At 42.4% G+C, this 24,974-nt stretch overlaps 3 protein-coding genes and 1 pseudogene across 8 annotated transcripts; all 4 read right to left on the minus strand.

Moving 5' to 3' along the window:
* The window catches only part of LOC122542159, a 136,725-nt pseudogene that overhangs the window by 85,541 nt on the left and 26,210 nt on the right, over positions 1–24,974 (minus strand).
* Positions 686–8,232, minus strand: LOC122542145 (ferritin heavy chain A-like). 3 transcript variants are annotated; one of them, XM_043679560.1, is made up of 4 exons: positions 8,098–8,223; positions 1,261–1,407; positions 998–1,123; positions 686–841 (listed from the first exon to the last, which is right to left on the minus strand). In XM_043679560.1, exons 1-4 carry the CDS (start codon positions 8,197–8,199, stop codon positions 686–688), a joined length of 531 nt encoding a protein of 176 aa, XP_043535495.1. In that variant the 5' UTR covers positions 8,200–8,223. The 3 variants fall into 3 exon arrangements, with proteins under 3 accessions (XP_043535495.1, XP_043535494.1, XP_043535496.1); XM_043679559.1 differs by lacking the exons at positions 686–841; positions 998–1,123; positions 1,261–1,407 and adding exons at positions 5,435–5,717; positions 5,946–6,071; positions 6,211–6,357 and having other exon boundaries at positions 8,098–8,225; XM_043679561.1 differs by lacking the exons at positions 686–841; positions 998–1,123; positions 1,261–1,407 and adding exons at positions 5,435–5,717; positions 6,211–6,357 and having other exon boundaries at positions 8,098–8,232.
* Positions 2,379–16,712, minus strand: LOC122542141 (ferritin heavy chain A-like). Of its 3 annotated transcripts, none has more exons than XM_043679550.1 (4): positions 16,580–16,712; positions 13,618–13,764; positions 13,034–13,159; positions 2,379–2,549 (listed from the first exon to the last, which is right to left on the minus strand). In XM_043679550.1, the coding sequence occupies exons 1-4, from the start codon at positions 16,679–16,681 to the stop codon at positions 2,394–2,396; spliced, it is 531 nt and encodes a 176-aa protein (XP_043535485.1). In that variant the 5' UTR covers positions 16,682–16,712; the 3' UTR covers positions 2,379–2,393. The 3 variants fall into 3 exon arrangements, with proteins under 3 accessions (XP_043535485.1, XP_043535484.1, XP_043535486.1); XM_043679549.1 differs by lacking the exon at positions 2,379–2,549 and adding an exon at positions 12,488–12,763 and having other exon boundaries at positions 16,580–16,710; XM_043679551.1 differs by lacking the exons at positions 2,379–2,549; positions 13,034–13,159 and adding an exon at positions 12,488–12,763.
* LOC122542147 (ferritin, heavy subunit-like) lies at positions 12,488–21,319 on the minus strand. Of its 2 annotated transcripts, XM_043679563.1 has the most exons (5): positions 21,182–21,319; positions 19,803–19,949; positions 19,509–19,634; positions 19,006–19,136; positions 12,488–12,632 (listed from the first exon to the last, which is right to left on the minus strand). In XM_043679563.1, the coding sequence occupies exons 1-5, from the start codon at positions 21,281–21,283 to the stop codon at positions 12,608–12,610; spliced, it is 531 nt and encodes a 176-aa protein (XP_043535498.1). In that variant the 5' UTR covers positions 21,284–21,319; the 3' UTR covers positions 12,488–12,607. The 2 variants fall into 2 exon arrangements, with proteins under 2 accessions (XP_043535498.1, XP_043535499.1); XM_043679564.1 differs by lacking the exon at positions 12,488–12,632 and having other exon boundaries at positions 18,894–19,136.

Consider the following 24,974-nt stretch of genomic DNA (forward strand, 5'->3'; position numbering starts at 1 on the left):
GACATCACATGGCCACCCAGGTAGACAGTACAGAATGATTATAGGCTGTATCCAACGACAGCAAGTAATAGGCAAGGCAGATGGACTGTTGGCAAGTATCCCACAGGGAATGGAGTATAAAAACAGGAGGCCTTGCTATAACTATTACAATAAGGCTGCTTCTCATTGTCTGCTTGAACTACTTGCAAGTAGTATGTTCACCCAACCTAAGAAACAGTGGGACAACACTACTATTATAGGACAAGCCAAACAGAGAACAGCCAGGGAATTCCTAGAGGCATGGCACTCATCCACAGATTCAATCAATAAGCACATCGACCTGGACTCAATATACCGACCACTGCAACGGACAGCTGGAACTGACAACCGGAAGGGGCAGATTCAAACCACTACAAATGCCGGAGGAAACATCACAGAAGCCCTTCACAGGAGGCTCCCAAGCACTGAGGATGTCACCTAGACAGGGGACGAAACGTCTGCAACACAAATTCCCAGCTCGGCGAACAGAACCACAACAACGAGCACCCGAGCTACAAATCTTCTCACAAACTTTGATATTGAGCAGTTTATTTACAGTTATTATATTTCATAGTATAGATCAGGTATGGTCTGTTTTTACATGCAGAACATAGAGTCAGTACAGGTCTCCCAGTAATATAAACATGATAAAGCTTGCTCCATCCAGTCAGTCACTCTCCCCCAGGGTGAGCCTGTCAAACAGATACTCTCCTAGGCCATTCTCAGAGGCTCCCAGTCTCTTCAGGTTGGTGATGTCATCTCCCAGCTTCTTGATCATCTTCACTTGCTCATCCAAGTAGTGCCTCTCCAGGAAGTCACACAGCTGGGGAAAAAAGTATGAGGGAAACAGTAGTTCACTCAAAATAGCATTGATCTTTGTACTTCAATGGTATCAGTGCTGATATACTGACAGTTTCATTTAACCTCAGACAACACCATGATCACCTTCAGCTGAAAATTTATTCCTTGAGGAACTCACATGAGGGTCCGTGTGGCCAGAGGAGAGTTTGTGCAGATCCAGCAGACTCTGGTTCACATCCTTCTCCATCTGCAGAGCTCTCTGCATTGCCTCCAGACCATTGCCCCACTCATCCTGCTCTGACTTCTGGAGGGGAAAAACAGGTGGTATTTCACTCAATGTATTAAATAGTACACAAGGATGAATAGGTAACTCTTTCCACAAGCTTAATACACATCTCAGTTCCAGTCTAGGAGGATTAAAATACTAAATAAAAACCCAACCTTGACATCCTGCAGGAGGACTCTGCCTCCACGTTTATTCTGGAATGCCATCAGTTTCTCAGCGTGTTCCCGTTCCTCATGGGACTGCTCCTTGAAGAACTCAGCAAAGTGACGCAGGGCAACATCATCCCGGTCAAAGTAAGAGGACTGCAAGTGGAGATAAAGTGGGAAGCAAATCTCAATCAGGACCTAACCCACTCACCATCTTGATTTCACTTCCAAGAAATGGAAATTGACAGAGGGATGATAGCAGAAAGTTGTGGATTATGGCCCAAATAGCAGGCTGTTTTTAAAAGCAACTTACTGCAGATGCTGGAATCTGCAAACAAAAAGAGAAAATGCTGGAAAATTTGACAAAGGGTCAGTTAAACTCAAAACTTCAGCTCTTTTCTCTCCTTACAGATGCTGCCAGACCTGCTGAGATTTTCCAGCAGCTGTTTTTGCTCTCCCAGAAATTAAGATCAAAAACTAACTGCAATCCCTGGCCTGTATCTTAGGGAGACAGTGTGCTAGTGTGACATGGAGTAGTGAAGGTCCCAGTTGGGACAGCCATTAGACATCCCTGCACTGCAGGTTAGAAACACTTGTTCAGTGCCGGAAGCTAGTCAGGTCATTGCCCAACTAAAATAGAGGACATAAACGTGTTGACTAACAGGAGGCAGAAATCTCAGTCAGCTGCTTCATTACCAACCTCACCCACCTGAATAGCCACACTGTCCTACCATACTCTGCACACAACTAACTGGGCTGTTAAGATAATTCACACTTCAAGTGTGAAAATACAACACATTTAGTCACCTTTCCTCACATTCAGTAGCTAATAAACTCACTCCTCAGGAAGGATCACTGAGCCCAGAATGTGAAATGATTTCTCTGCATAGACACTGCCAGACCAGTGGAAGTTTAACAGCTTCTCATTTCCAGCATTTAGGTTTTTTTTCCCAAAATTTTTTTTTTTTTTAAATATTCACTTGTTCTGATCAGAGGACAACCTGGTTGATTGGGAAACTTATGCAAAAAAAAAGGGACATCTGGATTGGGGAATGTTTCATCATGCAACAGATTTAAAAACCTCAAGACTACCAGTAATAAAACAAAAAGGAGCTGAATTCAGCTCACTCCCTGCAGTCAGTTCAGTCACTCTCCCCCAGGGTGAGCCTGTCAAACAGGTACTCCCCCAGGCCATTCTCAGGGGCTCCCAGTCTCTTCAGGTTGGTGATGCGATCTCCCAGCTTCTTGATCAGCTTCACTTGCTCATCCAAGTAGTGCCTCTCCAGGAAGTCATACAGCTGGAAAGCAAGGAGGGGAACTGATTATATCCAACATCAAATGCAGTTTCCTCAGGCACTTGAATTCCCATCAGTATGTGGAGTGGACAGTTAGGTGATGTCATTGACATTACTAAAAACCCTCCAGAAAGTGCTCAGACCTTGGGAACACCAGGACCTTGGCCCACCCCAATTCAACACCTTCCACAATTTAGAAAGAGATCTTGAGGCTAAAGGGCCAGATGTCTTAACCTTTTCTTTTAAGCCAAAACCCAGATTTAAATACACCAAGAACTGATATGAGGGTCTGTGTGGTCAGAGGAATTACATCCATGTTATTTCCTTTTGCACATTGAGTGAATTCAATGCCCCTATCTACAGGATTTAGTGGGGCAAAGTTCCACAGATATGCCAATCTGGCCACTTTCTTAACTTCGTTCATTTTGGAATGTTGTTGAGAAATTTAGAACCTGTTTCAAATAGTGAAAGCTATAATCAGAGTTTAGAATTGAACCGTGGAACTTCCAATACTGGTCCTCACTGACTGTGTGCAAGGTTAGACATCCTGATGCAGTAATTGTGGAATGGAGAGAGGACCTAGGTCTATCAGCTGTTGCAGGGACTATGACACATTATGTGGATTCTTCAAGCTCTCAGACTGGCACTTTCCTGTAGTTATTGAATTAAATCATGTGTAAGGCTATAAAATGGCACCAGAAATGTCCAACCTTTTAGGTTGGATCCTGATATGACAAGTCAGTATCCTCAACCCTTCAGGCACAGTTTAATGAGTGTGTGTAGATAAGCCTTTATCTTTGCATTCAAAAAGAAAAGCCAGTCAGAGTTTAATACTATCTCTAATCAAACCATGGTTCTCCAAATCCTGTCTCTCAGAATCCTCTCCAATAATTTGCCCACCACAGACGTAAGACTGACTGGTCTGTAATTCCCAGGATTATCCCTATTCCCTTTCTTGAACAAGGGAATAACATTTGCCACCCTCCATCATCTGGTACAACTCCACTGGACAGTGGGGACCCAAAGCTCATCACCAAGGGTGCATTAATCTTTTTCCTTGCTTCCTCTAGCAACCTTGGGTATATCCTGTTTTGTGCAGGGAGCTTATCTATCCTTATGTTTTTCAAACTTTTCAGCACATCCGCCTTCGCAACATCAACCTGTTCTCGCATATCAGTCTGTTTCACGATGTCCTCCGCAACATCAAATTCCCACTCAGTTTTAAATACTGAAACAATGTATTCATTAAGGACATCCCCTACTTCCACTGACTCCAAGTGCAAGTTCCCTCTGCTATCTGATCAGCCTTACCCTCACACTGGCTATCCTCTTGTTCCTCAAGTGTCGAATGCCTTAGGGCTTTTCCTTAATCCTACCCACGAAAGCTTTCTCTTTGCCCCTCCTAGCTCTTCCTTCAGCTCTTTCCTGGCATCCTTGTAGCCCACTAAAACCCTGTCTGATCCTTGCCTCCTCAAACATAAGCTTCCTTCTTCCTCTTGATAAGATGGGGTGGCCCAATGGCTCAGTGGTCAGCACTGCTGCCGCACAGCACCAGGGCTTGATTCCTGCGTGGAGTTTGCATATTCCCTCAGTGTCTGCGTTGGTTTCCTCCCACAGTCCAAAGATGTGCAGGTAGGTGAATTGGTTATGCTAAATTACCCATGGAGTTATATGCATTAGTCAGGAGTAAATTGGGGGAATAGGTCTGGGTTACTCTTTAGAAGGTTGGTGTGAACTAGTTGGGCTGAAGGGCCTGTTTCCACACTGTAGGGAACTTAGTCTAATCTATTGTCACCAGAGTTTCATTCAATCTACTAAGTGTGAAGTGATTCACTTTGGAAGGTCAAAATTGAATGCAGAATATAGGGTTAAATGCAGGATTCTTGGCAATGTGGAGGGATCAATCAGGTTCATGTCCAAAGATCCCTCAAATTTGCAACCCAAGTCAATAGGGTTATTAAGGCAGCATATGGTATGTTGGCTTTCATGAACAGAGGATTACAGAGGATTGAGTTTAAGAACTGTGAGGTTGTGCTGCAACTCTATAGAGCACTGGTTAGACCACACTTGGAATATTGCGTTCAGTTCTGATCTCCTCATTATCAGAAGGCTGTAGAAGCTTTAGAGAGGGTGCAGAGGAGATTTACCAAGATACTGCCTGGACTGGAGGCAGTGAGGGAAGCTAGGGCTTTTCTCAGAGAAAAAGGATGAGAAGTGACTTTATAGAGATGTACAAGATTTAGAGGCACAGACCCCCCCCAGGTGGAAATGGCTATTGCAGGCTGGATAACATTAAAGGTGTTTGGAAGAAGGATTGGGGTGTTCTTTGTAGGGTGGTAGGTGTATGGAATGCACTGCTATCAGTGATAATATCTCTGATGCTACTAGGAACATTTAATGGAGTCTTGGATAGGCACATAGAAGTTAGTAGAATGAAAGGCCAGCACAACATTGAGGGCCAAATGGCCTGTATGGTTCTATGTTCTAATATTGTGATGTCAGAGCAGAACATTCGTGTGAAGGCTTGCTCTCATTTAGTGATGCAGGGAGTTGAGAAGCTAGTTTTGAATTTGAAGAACCACACCAGCTGATATTTGATCGGTGAGAGCTGGACATGTAGGAAAGCTATTAGAGAACAATGCCACTGGTACGTCCACCTAGGACTACATTTAATCTTTCCCTTGAAGGAAAAGCTTTTGGTAGCTAAGTGTTCAGGTTGTCCAAATGCCTGTACTGCATTATACTGGAGAAAATTTACTTCATAAGCCTAGGTCAGTGTACATAGCATGTGATGTGGGCAGAAGAGTTTGCTGCCAGGGGAAGTAATGGGACCAGATTTAACTAGTGATCTAGATCACTAATGACAGGCATTTCACAACACAGACTAACTCAATCCAAGTGGTTTATTTACAGTTGGTAAATTTCATGATCAATCCAGAACAATTAACTGCTTCCACAACAGTGCTTCACTCTAGATCACATACAAAAAACCAAAATTTTCTCCCTGCAGTCAGTTCAGTCACTCTCCCCCAGGGTGAGCCTGTCAAACAGGTACTCTCCCAGGCCATTCTCAGGGGCTCCCAGTCTCTTCAGGTTGGTGATGTGATCTCCCAGCTTCTTGATCATCTTCACTTGCTCATCCAAGTAGTGCCTCTCCAGGAAGTCGCACAGCTGGATGAGAAAAAAATAAGACAGGGTATTGAGGAACTTGTGCACTCCATTTGAAATGAAGTTGGTGCCATCATGTAAAATTTCTACATGAATTGCAGCTTCATGTGCTTCCTAATACATGGATCCATATTCTGACCCCCACCCTCCTGTTAGACAGGTACATTAGTTGTCAGCTTAATTAGATTTGAGCCAGTTTTCCAAAATGTTATTGAAATCAGAGGAACTCACATGAGGGTCAGTGTGACCAGAGGAGAGTTTGTGCAGATCCAGCAGACTCTGGTTCACATCCTTCTCCATCTGCAGAGCTCTCTGCATTGCCTCCAGACCATTGCCCCACTCATCTTGCTCTGGCTTCTGGAAGAGTGAAAGAGACAGATGCTTCTATGAACTAGCATGTCAATAGTTACAGCATTGAACCAATGGAATCAATGGTTTCAAACATTTGTTGCCACAAGATCCAGTGAAGCTGTTTAGAGGTATAACTAAACCCAACCTGGACATCCTGCAGGAGGACTCGGCCTCCACGTTTATTCTGGAATGCCATCAGTTTCTCAGCGTGTTCCCGTTCCTCATGGGCCTGTTCCTTGAAGAACTCAGCAAAGTGACGCAGGGCAACATCATCCCGGTCAAAGAAAGAGGACTGGGGGAAGGGAACAAAACAGGATTCATTATTTCAAATTTCAAGATACAGTTAAAAGATTCAATGCAGTGGAGGCTTTTCCAGAACCCAATATACTTGTTGCTTGAACAGGGAACAGCACCAATTGTTAGGTTCAGTCAGCAAGTTAGTTAACTTAAAATTTCACATCAGAAATAAAATTAGAAAGCAGTGTCTTTAGCACATCCTTAAGCTACATGCTCCTATCCATTTCTCAGGATTATTTTCAGAAGGTAGGTTCCACCATTTTAATTCCAGGTTCTCTACAGTGTAGCCCTAAATATTGATACAGCAGTGAACAGGACCTCAAGCAACAGATCAATCCTTCACCTGCAGTGAGAAGTTACAAGTGACTTGTTAGAAACCCGACTTTTCTTCCTGGAATTTTAGAAAAGGGTTATGAACTAGGTTACTTTTTAGTCTATCAGGCAACAACTGAAGGTAAACAGATCAGACAAGTTTATTCAGGAAGCCAGACTTGAAAGTTTAGGGATGGGTGGTTCTGGTCAAAGTCCTGCAGACATGTACTTGGTGATCACATTGGTTCACTTCTGCAACCTGTTGTAAACAATGACACCAGTACCTAGAAATTGGTTCCAGCAAGTCTGGAAAGACCCATGGTCAAATGCTCATCTTGGTAACTAGGATCTCATGGAAAGGAGCCTGTCAAGGAGGGGGCCGGAGTCAGAATTGGTTTGATAGAAAAGTTTCCTCGAAAAAAAGGTTGCAGCAAAGATTTGAAAACTCCCTGTCTAACTTCCCATGAGCAGTTTTTGGGACACTCAGTATAGAGCAACCAAAGTTACAAGTATTACTGCTTTCAAGTGAATGGAAGCAGATCAAGAAACTATTTAGGCCTATAAACAAATAATCTGGTCAGTTTTGTTACTTTTGTTTTCTTATTGGAAAGTGGTAATTAGGTCTAGAATCAAAAAAACATTTTTGGATGTGATATAGATTAATTTAAATACACTAGTTTTTAGTCTGCTAAAGTTACCTGTACTGTTAGGTAAACTAAGTCTTTGGAGATTAGACTGTCTGGGAACTGCTATTCAAAACATCTGGTTATAAACCACTAGAGTCAATTGAGGGTCTTGCTATGTAACAAATTCCAAGGCAGAAAAGCTGATAAATGAACTAAGTTAGTCTCCAAGGTCATTACAACACCAACATTGTCAGAAGCAAAGCTCAGACACAACCAGGTTGGGCTTCATCAGCTTTAGTTAGTTCAAAAGGTACTAAATCCAACCAGCCAGCCATTCAGAAATGTTATCACATCTCCAGAGCAGATAAGCTTTATACCTTTGAGCCAGAAGGTTTGTATATATTAACACACCTTAACAGCCCTTGTTATTTTAAGCAACCACATGTCCTGGCAGAGTGTGATATTTCAGCCAAGACCTTCTATTCCAGAGGAACAAGCACAACCACTACATCACAAGACTTCCTGCCCAGCTGGTTTGAGATCTCCTAGTCAACTAGTTCATAGGTGACAACAACAAATCCTCTGAAGGATATGGGACATGAACAATTTGAAACCTCCAGTCAGCTGTTACAATATATGCCACTCACTCAACAATTAAGCAGCACTGGAACTGACTAACACTCCATAGGAAAGCCACCTATTCCCAGGATAGAAAACCAATCTAATTTCAGGCCACATCATTAAACTCACAAAGAGCTAACTTTTTTAAAATCAATTCTCAGGAACACTAAACTCACCATGGAGAGGTAAACATAGGAAGAATAGAGCTCCAGGTTGATCTGCTTGTTAACAGCATCCTCACAGTCCTTATGGTAGTTCTGACACACTTGGGATGCCATCTTCACTATTCCTACTCACTATCACCTAGACAACTCTAGAACTGAGCCACTCTCCCACAAGCTCTTGTATTTATCCTCCTGGGTCACCCTTCACCCAACCAGAGAATGACATCACCAATTATGATTGACATTCCCTGATAGCCAATTGAGAATCACCTTTCAATCCAGGCACCAATGACAAGGGAGATGGGGCTATGGGACCGGTGAAGAGACCCAGGGCCAATCAGAGATTGGAATACAGAGAGGTTTGGGAAATTAGTCTTGATGATGCAATTGCTTTTGGAGTGATAAATCCTCAACACACTGCAAACTAAGTAGCTGTTTGGAGTTGGATATATGTGTAGTGGTACTATCTATGCCTATAAGATTAGAAAATGTTGTGTTTGAGTCTTAATGTTCCTAGAACTGGCTGCTCAGTAATATCTATAATGGGACAAGAATTGATTGATTTAAAAATGGTAACTTTAGTGAAGCACTTTTTCAGCACCTGACACAATCTGGTTCTTTTTGCCTCTGCTGTTTCTCTAATATTCCAAGTGTTCACAACTAGTTTCATTGTAGAAGATTGAAAAGGGACCTAAAGGGCAGTTTTTTCACACAGAGGTGCTGCGAGCATGGAATGAGCTGCCAGAGGAAGTGATAGAGGTGGATATAATTACAGCATTTAAAAGACATTTGGAGAGGTACATGAATATGAAACGTTTACAAGGTGTGACAATACTATGGCTTTAAAAGATGTATTTTGGCCTTTTTTTTTAAGTGAAGAAAGGTTGAGACAGAGGTGCCAAGCAGTCTACCAGAACCATTAAAATAAGCAGCTTTTTTTTTGATGTTGGAACAATAGAAACAGCCTGAACGAGTTGGGTCAAGCACTCACAGAATCAGAATTTTTAGATTTAATTTTCAGCGGTTGCTGTGGTCTTGAAGCTGAAGGTGGAAATCCGTTTCTTCTCTCTCTGTTACAGTTAAAAGCTACGGTTCTCTTTCTGCTGCTAAAATTGTGTATGAGGCAATCTATTTTACTGAACTTGCCTTTGCTTATTTTGTTTATATTTTAATTGTTGTGTAAAAATCAAGTGTGTTTTACTTAAATGCGGTCATTTGAATTGTATCTAAAATGCAATGCCTTACACTTACACTTAAAATTAACAAAAAATAGGGTCCAGATTACCTCATTAATATATAATATGGTCCATGACAAGGGTTATGGGCCAAATGCAGGAAAATGGGACTAGTTCAGTTTGAGATACCTTGTTGGCATGGATGAGTTGGATCGAAGCATCTGTTTCCGTGCTGTATGACTTTATGTGGTTCAGTCCTGGATTAGGTGATGAGATGTGTTCCCCTGGATTAAACTCTGGGTTAGTTGGGCCAGATTGGGGGTGGGGGTAAGCCTGTGATTGGCAGCAGGAACCACCATCTAGGCACACCCTCCTGGGACACCAATGGGCACGGCTGACCCGCACAAACAGAACATGTATCAGAGATTGACACATGTCCTTGTCAAAATGGATCTGAGATACAGGGAATATCGCAATGGACTTTATCCAAACTGATGGACATCACGCGGTCGCTGAATGCACACCAGAGACTTTGATGAACGACTGTGGTGACTGGCTCTGTGGGAATAGATGCTGTTCCTGGTTTACTCCATGGCTGTCCATCTAACATAAACCATAGAGAGTCCCCTGTTCTTCTTGAGTCAGATATCTGAAGTTTATTTACAACACTAAACATTAATAACGATACACTGCTATAATATCATGATACAACATTGAAGGCGAGGTTGAGATAATCTTTCTGCCATGTGTCTCTGCAGATAACTCCTGATTGGTGGCAAATATTAGAACATATGGGCAGAAAAAGTTAAAGAAACTGAGAAACCTTTGTAAGTCATTTCTATCTTGTGATGTAGGCATCTTTTGTACATCTTTTATTTTGGCAGGATGAGGTCTAATACCAGCTCAGTAGATTCAACCAACTAAATTGATTTGGCTGAAATTAATTTGACAGTTTGTACTGTTCAAAACAAGGCCATAATTCCTTGCTACTGTCGTGAGTTGATGAAGGTTTGTGTTTTGCTAAAGTCTAGTTCTTCCAAGAATAGTATCTACAAGACATATATCATGACAGGTTCTAAATGATGCGGTCCTTCTATTGGCTGTCCTGGCTGACAAACTGTTCTGGACTTCATTAGCATGGTTTCTTGCTTTGCCCTTCACACACAGTTGGGTTACAACTTGGACTTCTCACAGATTTGAGCTCAATCTGCTCACGTAGAACACAACTTGCACATATCTTTTAAAGGATGGGCACTGCTTTGGTGGGTGAGACAAGCCACATCTGATTCAAAGTTTGGTGGAGTTGTTCTACTAGCAGATGTTACTGGCTTGTCAGAATAGCTTTGAACTTGCTACCTTCACCTAGCTGTGCATTAATGGTACATTCTTAATGTTCGCCTAGAAGTGTTCGAAAAGGAGTCGATAGATGTATGGATAATGGCAAATTCCAAAACTCTTGCAACTAAATCAGCTTCAGTGAAATCACTTCTTATAGCTCTCCTTCAAGCTCGAACTACAAACTGGCCCATCAATGCCCCTGGCCAGTGGCAGTATATATCAGAAATGCCAGAGGATGTTATCCTTCCCAACCCTGCAGTACCCAAAGCCAGAACAGGTTTTACTACATACTATTGTCAGTTAACCACTGATCCAAAATGTAAGATTGATTTTTTCTTATTCCAACAAACTCTGACAGAACATCAATGGTGTGCCAATCCTTGGTTTATATTGTTGCTTTCCATCCTTTTGATCTTTAGATGGCAGCGTATTTTGCTTTCCTGTATTTTTGTTGGCTTTGCTGCTGATGGCATCTATACCAAAAGTATGATTATATGGTAACAGCTCCTGTTTGCTGTCCCTTCCTTTGTTCTTTGAGAAAGAATGACTATTCTAAAGAGTAAGTGTTTGACTCCACCACAAGCTTGTTTGAATAAGTCTCCTGCTGCTCTGAGTTCCCTCTAAGGCAGAGGAGGGGTATTATATAGCAGACAGACCCTATGGTCTAACTCCTCCATGCTGAGCAGATGTCCCAAGTTAACCTAGTCCCATTTGCCAGTATTTGGCCCATATCCCTTTGGACAATTCCTGCTCATACCAACCCAGCTGCCTTTTAAATGTGGTGATTAACCCAACCTCCACCACTTCCTCTGGCAGCTCATTCCACCCTCTGACAAAGCTGCCCTTAGGTCCCTTTTAGTCTTCCCTCCCCCCCTCACCTTAAACTGATGCTCTAGTTTTGGGCTCTACTACCCTGGGAAATAAGTGACTTGACTATTCATCTTAACCATGCCCTTCATGATTTTAAGAAGGTCACCCCACAGCCTCTGCTCTGGGACATAACTTCAGCCTATTCAGGCTCTCCCTACCATTCAAAACCCTGACAACATTTGTAAAATCTTCTGAACCTTTTAAAGTTTAAAAACCACAGTATCTTTCCTACAGCAGGGAGACTAGAATTAAATTATACCACTTTTGGAATACTGCTGTGTCATGTACAACCGCACAGCCCGACTCCTCTGTTCAATGTACTGAGCAATGAAAAGAGGCAATCTTCACTGTCTGACTCTTTCAAGGAAGAAACAGCAACTTGCACCCTCTAGGTCTGACTAGATTCTCCAGGGCCCTACCATTAGGTGATACAACTATTGGATTTGTCCAGTTTAATCTCACCCAGATTTAACATTTGCTCTCACCTAAAATGCACACCAATAGCTGGCCTACTTGAATAGGCTTTGCAGCGCACACAGTCATAGCAATCCTATCTCTGGGCTGGGTTCAAGTTCCACCTGCTCTAGGAGGTGGAATAATATCTGCACAAGCTGGTTTGTAAATCAAAAGCGAAAAGCAAAATTTCCAATCCAAAATTCATACTCCAATTCCTGGATTTGGGGACCCAGTTACTTGAATTTTTCCCAGCTTTCCCCAATACCTCAGGTTTCACTGACTTACAATCCCCCCAACTCAATTGGTCCTTTTGAGAATATTTGGTCCACAAGCCATTCCTAACCCTTCACTGAAAAATGTTCCTTCCTTTAGGGCATTGTGGGTCCATCCAAGGTAGATGGTAGAATCCAGCAGCTCACCACCTTCCCAAGGGCAACTAGGGACCAGCAATTGTCAGGATGAACAGTGAAACCCACATCCCAGTGTGGCAATGTCTTAGAACAGAATGATCACAAGCTGCTGCACAGCTTCTAGCTAGTGGTAATCCAGAAAATAAGACAAAACCTAGTCCAATATGGAGCAGTTTATTCACACTTAGTACAGGACAGTGAGTTGCTTCTACAGAGTCTCTACAGGGCTCCCATTTTATACATATCACAAGCAGCTCACTCCCTGCAGTCAGTTCAGTCACTCTCCCCCAGGGTGAGCCTGTCAAACAGGTACTCTCCCAGGCCATTCTCAGGGGCTCCCAGTCTCTTCAGGTTGGTGATGTGATCTCCCAGCTTCTTGATCATCTTCACTTGCTCATCCAAGTAGTGCCTCTCCAGGAAGTCGCACAGCTGAGGAAAAAGGGAAAGGAGGTTTTTGATAACAGTTTGAGTTATCACTCACTTGGAACAAGAACAGCTTGATATGGATGCTGGTCTAGTGCAGGTGTTATACAATCAGACTGAATCCCAACAGGAATAATTAATTGTTGGTGTTTAGTCAGCCACAACAGCCCTCAAGGGGATGGCTGTCAGATCAAAGCAAGACCTTTCATCAAAAGGCTATTGATGAGCCTCAAGCTGCCACACCAACGTCACCAAAAGCCCACACTGTCAACTCACATGAGGGTCTGTGTGGCCAGAGGAGAGTTTGTGCAGATCCAGCAGACTCTGGTTCACATCCTTCTCCATCTGCAGAGCTCTCTGCATTGCCTCCAGACCATTGCCCCACTCATCCTGCTCTGGCTTCTGGAGGGAAAGGATTGAAACAACATGTAAAGAAACAGGCACAAGGCAATAAAGCCATGTCATCAGGAACCATACAGATTTTAGAATCAAGAACAGGCCAATCAGCCCATTGACCTGGCTGCAGTGGATAGCAGAGCAATCAAGTGGAGCTTAATTCAATTGTAGAACATCCAATAAATAATGGTTCATGGCTTAGTTTCTGAAAAGTAGTAATCTACACAATATTAAATCTGGTGCTGTTTGGGAGGACTTTCACAGGATCCTGGCCCTCATGTCTTCCTCTGCTCAATCTGAGGGAAGGTTTTAGAAAAAGCAATCTATTTTTAGTCCCTCCCATCAGGGAGGGACACCCTTTCAAATTTTAATCCAGTTAAGTGCACTCATGAACTGAGTAAATACAGTTAACTCAAGTGCTTAGAAAAGACTTGACTCAAACCACACATTCCATCAAACCGAACCTTGACATCCTGCAGGAGGACTCTGCCTCCACGTTTATTCTGGAATGCCATCAGTTTCTCAGCATGTTCCCGTTCCTCATGGGACTGTTCCTTGAAGAACTCAGCAAAGTGACGCAGGGCAACATCATCCCGGTCAAAGTAAGAGAACTACAGATGGGTGAAAAAGGAAAGAAAGTGAGGTCAGTCATCATCTATTGAGAATTTGATGACAATACTAGTGGGTAACTTAACTATAAATATAGTTTGTTTCCAATTAAGAATGTGTTTTTGCCAAGTAACTGATTCTTTGTCATGTTGGCAATTCTGAAGTACTCAAGCAACCTACAGGATTCAGCTAGGTGGTGAAATGGTAGCCATACTTTAAGTTCAAATGTTTGAAGATTGAGAACATCACTTCAACAGGGAGGCTTGTGTTCTATGGTAAGGTTGGGACCTTTCTCCAATTGGAGTGAAGGAGGTGGGGTGACAGTGCTGGGTGACCTGAGAGGCCAATCAACTCAGTGCAGATAATGGGAATAGTGGCTGTCTTTTCTCATGCCAGTGGAGTCTAAAACAGAGGGCACAAGTTCAAGGTGAGGGGAATGATTTACTAGGGACCTGAGAAGGTAGTGTGTATGTAGAATGAGCTGCCAGTTGAAGCTACATTTAAGAAATTTGGGTAGTTAGATGAATAGGAAAGGTTTACAGGGAAATGGGCAAAATTCAGGCAAATGGGGCTAGTTCAGTTTGGGAAACTGTTGGCATAAACAATTTGGCGCATGATCATTGTTTAGATAGAATCTTGTAAAAAGAGCCAAGAACAATCTTATGCTCAACATTAACTGGTTAGCTCATAGCAAGAACAAGACAGGACTTTAAGCATTATTCAGTTAGAAGTGATAAAACCCAATCAGAACCAATATCAGTTACAACATTAAAATTGGATTCCTTTCCAGTTGGCTAAGTTTATGACTTGTACTACTTCGGTTATTGGAAGTGTGCTTAGAGGTCAGTTCCTGGGAATTTCTATAAACACCAAGCAGGAATAATATTTAATAATTCCCTGAAAAGTGTTATGGCAATATCCTGAAACCAATTCCTTGACCTAGAGAAAGCCTATTATTTCAACATGGTGTTGCCCATTTATACATTGAAATATTGGGACTGTTCTTCATGGAGATTAGGTAGATTTTCAAAACAAAATCTAGTATGTGCTGGATAGATTAATGTAGAAGCTGCTCCACTCAAGTGGGCATTAGTTTGAAAGTAATATTCAAAAGAAATAAGGGTTAAGTACAGAAAACCTTAGGTTGTTATGAAATGTACTACCTGCAGGGGTTGGGGGCACATTCAGGAGGGCATCAGATTATTATTTGGATTAAAAAATCTTGTGCAAGGTGGGTAGGGGGAAAGCAAGAGGTGGAGCTAGGAAATGCTGCTCTGTACTTTAACAGTACAGAAAGGCTCATCAGCCCATGATATTGTGCTCTGAGATTCAATTTCAATGACATTTGCAATTTCCTGTTTCTAGGTACATTTAATGTCAGGAAGCAGGGATATGGTGCTATTCTTTCATAAATAGCATAGACAAGTGGAAGACTGATAGCCCTGCACAGATCCCAGGGTGGGGAAAACATGGGACAAACTCTTTCTGCGAGGTAAGAGTGTACACATTCTTAGATGGGCAGCAAGTCTCAATCTGGAGGAACCTCTGGTGTTGTTGGAATCGGATGATCCACTACATTATGAAAGTGTCATGATGGGCTTGGAGCTTACAAATGAAAGCAACAAGGGTCAGGTTTGAGTCTGTGGTGTCCAATGATAAGCCACAGAGTTGGGAGATTAAAGTGGAAGGTTTTACATCTTCAGTGTAAGCAAACAGTAGAAAAACAGAACAGAATTCAAAATTGGCAGCTCACTATACAATCCAATATCCTGCCTTTAAAAGATAATTGATTAGTCTAATGAAGGTGGAGTGCACCAAAAATCTCCTTCCTAAAACACCTTAGCAGGTGAGTAAGTGGCAGAAGAAGAAAACAATGACTTTTGTACTAACAAACTCATTCAGCATTCAATTTACAGCTAACTATCTTTTCCTTAGAGTTAATTAGTGGCAGATGAAGAGTCTCCCAAGTAACTTGGAGTTATCACATCATCGAATGCCTTTTTATATCAGGAAATTTCAGTAGATTTACTACTGGAGTAGGGAATCGGGGGGGGGGGGGGGAAGAACATAACAGGAAGTGCATTAAGCTTAAGAAAAACAAAAGCAAAATGGGATCATTCACACTGAAGGCATTGAACTCAACAAGGCAACCATTCAGTGCCTAGTCTGGAGAGGAGGGTAATTCACTGGAGCAGTGCAGGACACTGGTGCTAAAGTGGTTACCTACAGGAAGGTCAAGGGGTTATGCTTGCACACAGACTAAAGAGTCATTGAGTTTCAAAACAAGAGTTTACTCTCCCTCCACAGATACTGCCTGACCCACTGATTTCCAGTACTGATTCTAACATTTGCAATAGTTTGCTCCCTCCTTCCAGGGAATGGTTGAACAGGTTTACACATTTAAAAATAACTAGGATGTTAAAAACCTCAACCTAGTTTGAAACTTAAACACTTGAGAACATAGCAATTACAGAGTAGGGGTCTGACTTATCATTTTCACTGTACAGGTTATTCTGCTACACACATTATCAAGTTTACTGTAACAATTCAATTGAGGACACTTTAAGAGTGTTTAGAAAAAAAATGGCATTTGCATAAGTTACATCATAAACACTAAGCACTGTTTCTAAAAAGCAAGTTTTTAATACAACAGGGTTGCACAAGAATACAACCATCATAGGGGAATAACTTGCATCTAGTCACTACCAAAGGCCACAGAAGCGCACCCTCAACCAATCCATTGGTATAAAGACACTATCTGCTCAGATTAAGGAGTAATCTTCATTTTAAAGTAAAATCCAAACATGCAAGCCTCACCATGGAGAGGTAAACATAGGAGGAAAAGAGCTCCAGGTTGATCTGCTTGTTAACAGCAGCCTCACAGTCCTTGTGGTAGTTCTGACACACTTGGGAGGCCATCTTCACTATTCCTACTCACTATCACCCAGACAACTCTAAAACTGAATCATTCCCCCACAAGCTCTTGTATTTATCCTCCTGGGACATCCTGCACCCAATCAGGGAGAGATATCACCAATGATTGATAATCCCTGATAGCCAATCAGGAATCTCCCATCAATCCAAGCACTAATTTAACATAGGGAGTATGTAACAGCCTGAGCCAATCAGAGCAGTGAAAAACAAGTAGCCTCCCATAATTTGGACCACAGAAACAGGAAGAGGCCATTCAACCCCTCAAGTCTATTTCACCATTCAATTCGATCTTGGTTGGTTTGTATTTTAACTCTGTGTAACCAATCTTTCTTCCAAATCCCGTTACTCCCTTACTTAACAAATGGTCACCAATGTCAGTTTGAAGTGTTCAATTAAGATTTTGAGAGAGTGATGTCCAGATTCATGGTATTCTGTGTGTGAAGAAGGAAATGAAACCCCTGTGCTCTACTCCTTCACTAATGTCATTTCTAAACATGACTGTCAGGCCCTTGTACAGATCCTGGGAAAGATTGATATAGTTTTGCTATTTGAAGAGATAGCCATTAGTTCTCCTCTATCTCCTACACCTTGACCAATTCCAAACCATTTCTGAAGGTTTCCTCCAATCCCACATGCTTCACTTTCTTAGAATGAAGTTATGGACTCTTGTCTGCAATGGCATTTAGTTGCTGTGACTTTCCCCAAGTTGAGACTAATAGAATTCTCTAAATCAGAGTTTCCCAATATATCTCAAGAAATTCAATCCTGGAGACAATGTGGAGTACAATTGCATTAGTGTTCTCCCATCTCTAGATAAACTGATACATCTCTCATCAGATCCAGAAGAGGTCAGTGCAAATGTTGAGATTATTTTGAAAGGTATTTGAAGACAAGATTTAACACTTGAAAGTTGGAGAGTCTCAGGATGTAACCTGACTCTTTCTGCATTTATTCATCCTGGCCCTTGGAGAGAACAGGTGCAGGTAATAGTGCTCCACATTTGGTAACTCTTGTGAGGGACATCTTAACGTGATCAATGCTTGGCCACATAAACAGGTCAAAACAAAACCTCATCATTTTGTGAGCAGACGAAAGAACAGGAGACAGTCAGCCATTTGACCACTGCAACTGGCTTCACCGTGCGACAAGACCACATCTAATGTGGTTACAACTACGATAGTATTTGTAAATTACCGAGAGGGAGAAAAAGGTAGAGATCTCAAGTGGGGCCATGAGTTAAAATTGAGGGAATTGCAAGTTCCAAGGCAGCAATGGAATTGGTGGTGTAACAGCTGTATCCCTGCTCTGAGACAATTTAAACCTCAAAACAAAGGTGATGACAGGGAAGAGCTTGGGAAGCATTGGAGGGAGGAAATAACTGGAGGATTTCCATCCAGCACCTACATTCAACTCCTGCACAAGAGTATGTCAGCCCACCAAGCACATGGAGAACTGCATTTTCAATAATCCAGTAGAATTGTGGAATGATTGTTAAGTTTCTGGTTCCTGTGAACTCAAAACACTGACCTCAGCCCACCTACTTCTGTTGACCTTTCACCTCTGCTATGAAGAGTCTACCTCAATCATTTGACACTTTCAATTCCTCAAGCGGCAAAAAAAAAAAAGAGTTTGATGAGGATAGCATAGAGGGATCATTACATTCAATCTAACCCTGTTCTGGGAGAGGCTGATAGGGATAGAACTAAGTGTTTTCTTACCAAGAAAAAAAAAGCAAAGCACAAGTGACTTTCACTTCAATAAAGGCAACTCCACTTTTATCCAGCATTATGCTGGACCTGTCCTGGGAATGTTTGGTAGAAAGTGTCCCAGCAGCTTTTTCTTAGCAGGAGTAGAGGGAGCTCCATCCTCTATCTAACCCCATACTTAGCTCAGTGACATGTTTCATAACATTGTATGTTAACCCAAGCCGATTTAGACCATGATCCTAAAAACATCCCATTGCAATATAAAAAACACACTTTGATGCTGCAAAATTTGAGATCAACAAATGCAGAATTGGTAATTTTTCCTTAAACCCCCCCCTGCTTGAGTTTAGTTCAGAACAGCCACTAACACAATCACAGGAAACAGTGTTAGGTCAGGAAGGCCAAAAGCTGTTAAAGATTCCATGAATGCAATTTATACAGCTAGCAATCCTGGATCTGGATCCATTGCCAGGTACTGAACTACACAGCCATAAGTGTTTCAGATATTTATTTCCATATCCAGCAAGACAAAGCAGAACAGTTTACACTTCAACTTTGTGTTCAGTAGTAGGTGTTCCAAGTCCCACTCAGCTCAGGGTGAGCCTGTCAAACAGGTACTCTCCCAGGCCATTCTCAGGGGCTCCCAGTCTCTTCAGGTTGGTGAGGTCATCTCCCAGCTTCTTGATCATCTTCACTTGCTCATCCAAGTAGTGTCTCTCCAGGAAGTCACACAGCTGGAAGGAGGAGGGAGAGAGAGTGTATTTATTTCAGACAGACTTGATTGAATTAGTTTTAATTTTAGTTCCTGCTGGTTATGGGTACAACAGCTGGCTATCTACAAGAACAGGCTAAAACTGCCTCCTTAGCTATGCTAAAGGCAGAGCAAACTAAACTTGCAAGTGTCAAGCTAATTCTAACTAGGAATAAATCCCATAGTTATTTACAACACAAACTCAAAATACCAACATGAATCAGATGATTGTTAACAGTTAACAAATGGCATTTACTCCAAAACAAGTCTACACAGCCCTCGACCAACATGGACTGCAGGGCAGATTCCAATATCGCTTTCAACACCACTGAAAATTCATCCATCAAGAACTCACATGAGGGTCAGTGTGGCCAGAGGAGAGTTTGTGCAGATCCAGCAGACTCTGGTTCACATCCTTCTCCATCTGTAGAGCTCTCTGCATTGCCTCCAGACCATTGCCCCACTCATCCTGCTCTGGCTTCTGGAGCAAGAGAAGAGAAGGCAGATGCTTCACTCAATGTGAAAAGGGAACCGAAGTGCAATGGAAATAAGTGAAAGGTAGTGAGTGTGCCATGTAGCATTACGCCAAAGGAATTTATGCTTCAAACATGTTAGTACTGTTTGTGGTGATGTAGGATGATAGACCAACCTTGACATCCTGCAAGAGGACGCGGCCTCCACGTTTATTCTGGAATTCCATCAGTTTCTCAGCATGTTCCTGTTCCTCATGGGACTGCTCCTTGAAGAACTCAGCAAAGTGACGCAGGGCAACATCATCCCGGTCAAAGTAAGAGGACTGAGGTGGGGGGGGGGAAGAGAACAGAAGAGGGTAGAGTCAGGGAAGCTCCAGATCTCACCCATTGAGAACCTCACTAAGACCCGTGTGGTTTGTTTTCAGCTTAAAAAAAAAGAATGAAGTATATAAATGGTACAGATGAGATAGGAACATATTGAGGAAGGTAGAGTGTTCAGAACTAGAGATCTGAGTTTAGGAACATAAAAGGTGGTCTTTTTCAAGAGACTAAAATGAGAAGCTTAGATTGAGATGCAAAATTAGAAGGTGGGAGTTTGTCATTGACTATTTAAAAAAAAAGGAAGATTATTCAGCAGAGTTACTGGTTATCCAGAGAAAACTTATAGAATACAAACCAAGTGAACATGTCTTATTAAAGTCAGTCATATTTTCAGGGGCCATGACCTTGTCATCAATTCACATAAGCAAAGGAGATCATTTATCCTTATAAAATAAAAAAAGGTCTCCAACTGTGAGCCCTATTTTGATATGGGGAAAATGGGCAAGCCCTCAGCACCGAGTGCACTAGGAATGGGAACTAACCTGTTGCAGCTTGTACCCATCACCTCAATAGCCATTCCTTCCTCAGAGGGAAAAGTAAAATCCCAACCCCCATTTCAGGAAGCCCTGATTTAACAGGGAGCCTAAAATCAGGATACTCAACCCAAGTCACAAATCATTAGAGACTCTTTCACCAAAACAGTCGGTCGGTCAGTCAAAGAGAAAGATCTTGTCACATTGAAGTAATAATGCAAGATATTGTCATGGAAGCCAGTATGAAGACCAACACAAGAGGATTTTATTCCTTTAGAAACAGAAAGAGGGCTCAAATAGTTAGTATTTGACTAATTAATCACCCAATTGATTGGAGTCAAAAGTTGAATAAAAAAAAAGAAAAGTGATTAGGTTTACACATCATGAAAAGCCATCATCCAAGAGGCTGGAGTGAACCTTGGATTTAATTCCAATATAAAAACTTCAGAATAAAACCACATTTAGAATATAGACCAGTCAATTAACAAGGCAACCAAAAACACTTAGCATTAATCACTTGAGTGGATAAATGATTAGTAGAGGGAAAAGGATATTCAAAAGTCAAACACTTTTAATTGAAAGAAGTTCTACCAATCCAAAATTAAATTTTTAAAAAATTGATTACTGCCATATTGCCCATTCCCAGTTGCTTGTGGCAGGGTGGGGAAGAAAGAATGGACCACCAAGCCCACAAGCCTCACCATGGAGAGGTAAAAATAGGAAGAATAGAGCTCCAGGTTGATCTGCTTATTAACAGCATCCTCACAATCCTTGTGGTAGTTCTGACACACTTGGGAGGCCATCTTCACTACTCCTGCTCACTATCACCTAGACAACTTTAAAACTGAGCCTTTCTCCGATTAGCTCATGTATTTATCCTCCTGGGACACCCTGCACTCAACCAGGGAGTGGCAGCACCAATGATGATTGACAATCCCTGACACAATCAGGAATCCCAATGATCCAGGGACCAATGAAGGGCATAGGGAGGAGTGAGATACCCAGAGCCAATCAGAGCTTTGAAATGGAAGCAGATTTGGATCATTCAGTGATTGTAACTGAGGAACAGGGGGAGGATGTTCAGCCCTGTTATGCTGTGCTGCCATTTAATGATATCATGGCTGGTCTGTTGCTTCCTGCCACTGTCCACATTGGCCCTGCATTCCCTTCACACCATTAACCAACAAGCATCTAACTATCTCAGATCTGAACAGTTTATTTGCTCCCAATGTTTCTGGGAAAGAGAGTCCAGATTTCTGATTCCTTTTCATGGAGAGATGATTCCGAGCAACTGCTCTGAATGGCCACATGATAATTACAGCATTCTACTCCTTGGTCATGGCGCAATAATGTCTCTCCATCTGACTCCTCAAACCCATTCGGTATTTTCCAAACCTCGAGTATAGCCACCCGTTAATCTTCAATACTCAAGTCCACTGTTTGCAAAGTGTCCTCACAATTTAAGCCTTTCAGTCCTGGTATCATTCCGGTGAATCTACACTGTAGGGGGACAATGGTATTGTCACTGAGCCAGTCACTGAGAGGCTCAGATTAACACCATGAGGAAATGAGTTCAAATCCCACCATGGCAGCTGGATAGAATTTGACTTCAATTAATTAATCTGGAATACAAAGCAAGTCTCAGTGATGGTGCTCACGAGAACAATTGTTATTTGTCATAGAAATTCATCTGGTTCAGTGATATCCTTTAGGGAAAGAAATCTGCTCTGGCCTATTTGTGACTACAGACCCACTGCAATGTTGTTCATTCTTGACTTGCCTCTGAGATGGTTAGAAACCTTTTAGTTAGCAGGGATTAGCCTTCCAAGTGACATACTCTTACATGAAATAAATTTTAAAAGCATGCTCCAAGGTCAATGTATCAATATTGAATACAATTCTCCAAATGAGGTTTGCCCAGCACCTTCCACAACTATAACACAACCTTCATGGGTGATACTGTGGCTCAATGGTTAGCACTGCTGTCTCACAGGGACCAGGTTCGATTCCACCCTCGGGCAACAGTGTGTGAGGTTTGCACATTCTCCACGTGTCTGCGTGGGTCCCCTCCAGGTGCCCTGGTTTCCTCCCACAGTCCAAAGATGTGCGCGTTAGGTGGATTGGTTGAGGATGCGTTTAGGGCGAGGATAGTTAAGGGCGGCACGGTGGCACAAAGGGTGACACTGTCTGTGTGGAGTTTGCACATTCTCCCTGTGTCTGCGTGGGTTTCCTTCCACAGTCCAAAAACGTGCAGGTTAGGTGAATTGGCCATGGGAAATTGCCCATAGTGTTGGGTGCATTAGTCAGAGGGAAACAGGTCTGGGTAGGTTACTCTTCGGAGGGTTGGTGTGGACTTGTTGGGCCGAAGAGCCTGTTTCCACACTGTAAGTAATCTAATCATGCTCTTCAGAGGATTGGTGTGGACATGATGGGCTGAATGGCCTGCTTCTATGCTGCCTTGTGATGAAGACTGTAATGCAATTAGCATTTTAAAATCATCTCTTTTGCTCTCTGCAAGTTTTAATAATTTCTGCACATAGGTCCCCAACTCTCTCTGTGCCTGTTTCTCACCTAGCTCCTCCATTTCAAAACCACTCTGATTTCTCCGTCTTGGTCTTCCTCACATTAAATTCTATTGATCAATATTGTCCACTCGCTATATTAGTGACGTCTGCTTCTGTGTGGCAGAGGCAGGTTGAACAGAAGTGTTCAAGAGAGCACTGGGCAATTAAACAGGAACAACAGGCCAGGTGGCAGGGAAAGGGCAGGAGAAGGTAAAATGCTCAGAGAGCTGGTGCAAATGTGATGGGCAGAATGGTCTTCTTCTGCATCATGACAATTCTGTCAATGATATTTACTAGCTCACCTCATTGGGAAACATGGATATGTATCTCTATTTCTTCATTGTTGTCATTTAGAAATACAGTATAATGAAAGGCTGAGATTCCTGGAGGAGAGATGACTAATCCCCTCCTGCCCATTGGAGTACACAACCTACTCCCAGTCTCCCATCTCTGAACCAATTCCTAATAATCTTGTGTAACAGCCTTACTCATTATGTAAGGTGTGTTGGTTTCCTTGGACTTTCTTTAGAGCTTCCTGATCTTCAGCTTTTCTGACTTACCTCCTTCTGAAATCATCACATTGGGTGGGGTTTATTGCAACCCAACTTTAACCCTTTCAGAACCAGTACCTTGCCAACATCAAGCAGAGTTCGACTCCAGTTAACAATAGACAATCCGATCCCCTCTCAGTCTCCTAAACTCAAGGGTATACAAGCCCAGTCGCTCCAGTCTTTCAGCGTAAGGTAGTCCTGCCATTCCAGGAATTGACCTCGTGAACCTACGCTGCACTCCCTCAATAGCAGAATATCATTCCTCAAATTTGGAGACCAGAACTGCATACAATACTCCAGGTGTGGTCTCACCAGGGCCCTGTACAGCTGCAGAAGAACCTCTTTGCTTCTATACTTACTCCCTCTTGTTATGAAGGCCAGCATGCTATTAGCCTTCTTCACTACCTGCTGTACCTGCATACTTACCTTCATTGACTGGTATACAAGAACACCCAGATCTCTTTGTACTGTCCCTTTACCTAAATTGATTCCATTTAACCAAGAAACTCTTCAGCATTCCTAAACCAGCCCCAATAACAGCATTCATACATTGATCCCAAACCTAAAGGGACTGACTGTCTTTCAGAAAGTCTGCAGTGAATGTGTAACCAGCAATACATTGTAAGGTAAGATGTTATATGTGGATGTGTGCATGCTTTGGCTAATTACAAATATTTCTGCATTTCCTCTTCAAATTTAAGTCAAGACCTTGGTGACTAGATTTACTGTTTATTGCATGTCAGCCTGTCCAAAGTAAAAAGTGCTTATGTAAATACAGCACTCCCCAAAATGGGACCCTTTAAGACAATCTTAATAAATTGCACACATTGCATCCCCTTTGTCCCGACAGAGGAGTCTGAAGTAGATCCTCACAGAATAAGGAGAAACAGGATTATAGAAGTATCAGTCTCCCTTTTCCCAATTTCTGATACACCATTAGATTCCCTACAGTGTGGAAACAGGCACTTTGGCCCAACAAGTCCACACTGACCCTCCGAGGAGTATCCCATCCAAACCCATTACTTGGCATTTCCCCTGACTAATACATCTAACCTACACAGCCCTGACAGTATTGGCAATTTAGCATTAGCCAACTCACCTTAACCTGCACATCTTTGGATTGTGGGAGAAAGCCCCCACAGACAGCTTACTTCAGACTGCATATGCTAAAACCCCTGTAGGGGTAGGGTAGGCCATTTAAGCTTGCTCCACCACTACTCAAAAGTTGCAATCTCAATTTCCCCAATCAGGCCCTCACCCTCTTATCCCTTAAAAAGGTGTAAAAGAATGATAGATGCAAAGGAAGTCACTGCCACTATCAAAAACAGGATTGGTTGACAAACTGTCCCACTATGACATTTTCTGAGGGGCTGTCTTAC

The sequence above is a fragment of the Chiloscyllium plagiosum genome, chromosome 39, assembly GCF_004010195.1.
Source record: "Chiloscyllium plagiosum isolate BGI_BamShark_2017 chromosome 39, ASM401019v2, whole genome shotgun sequence".
Lineage (NCBI taxonomy): Eukaryota > Metazoa > Chordata > Chondrichthyes > Orectolobiformes > Hemiscylliidae > Chiloscyllium > Chiloscyllium plagiosum.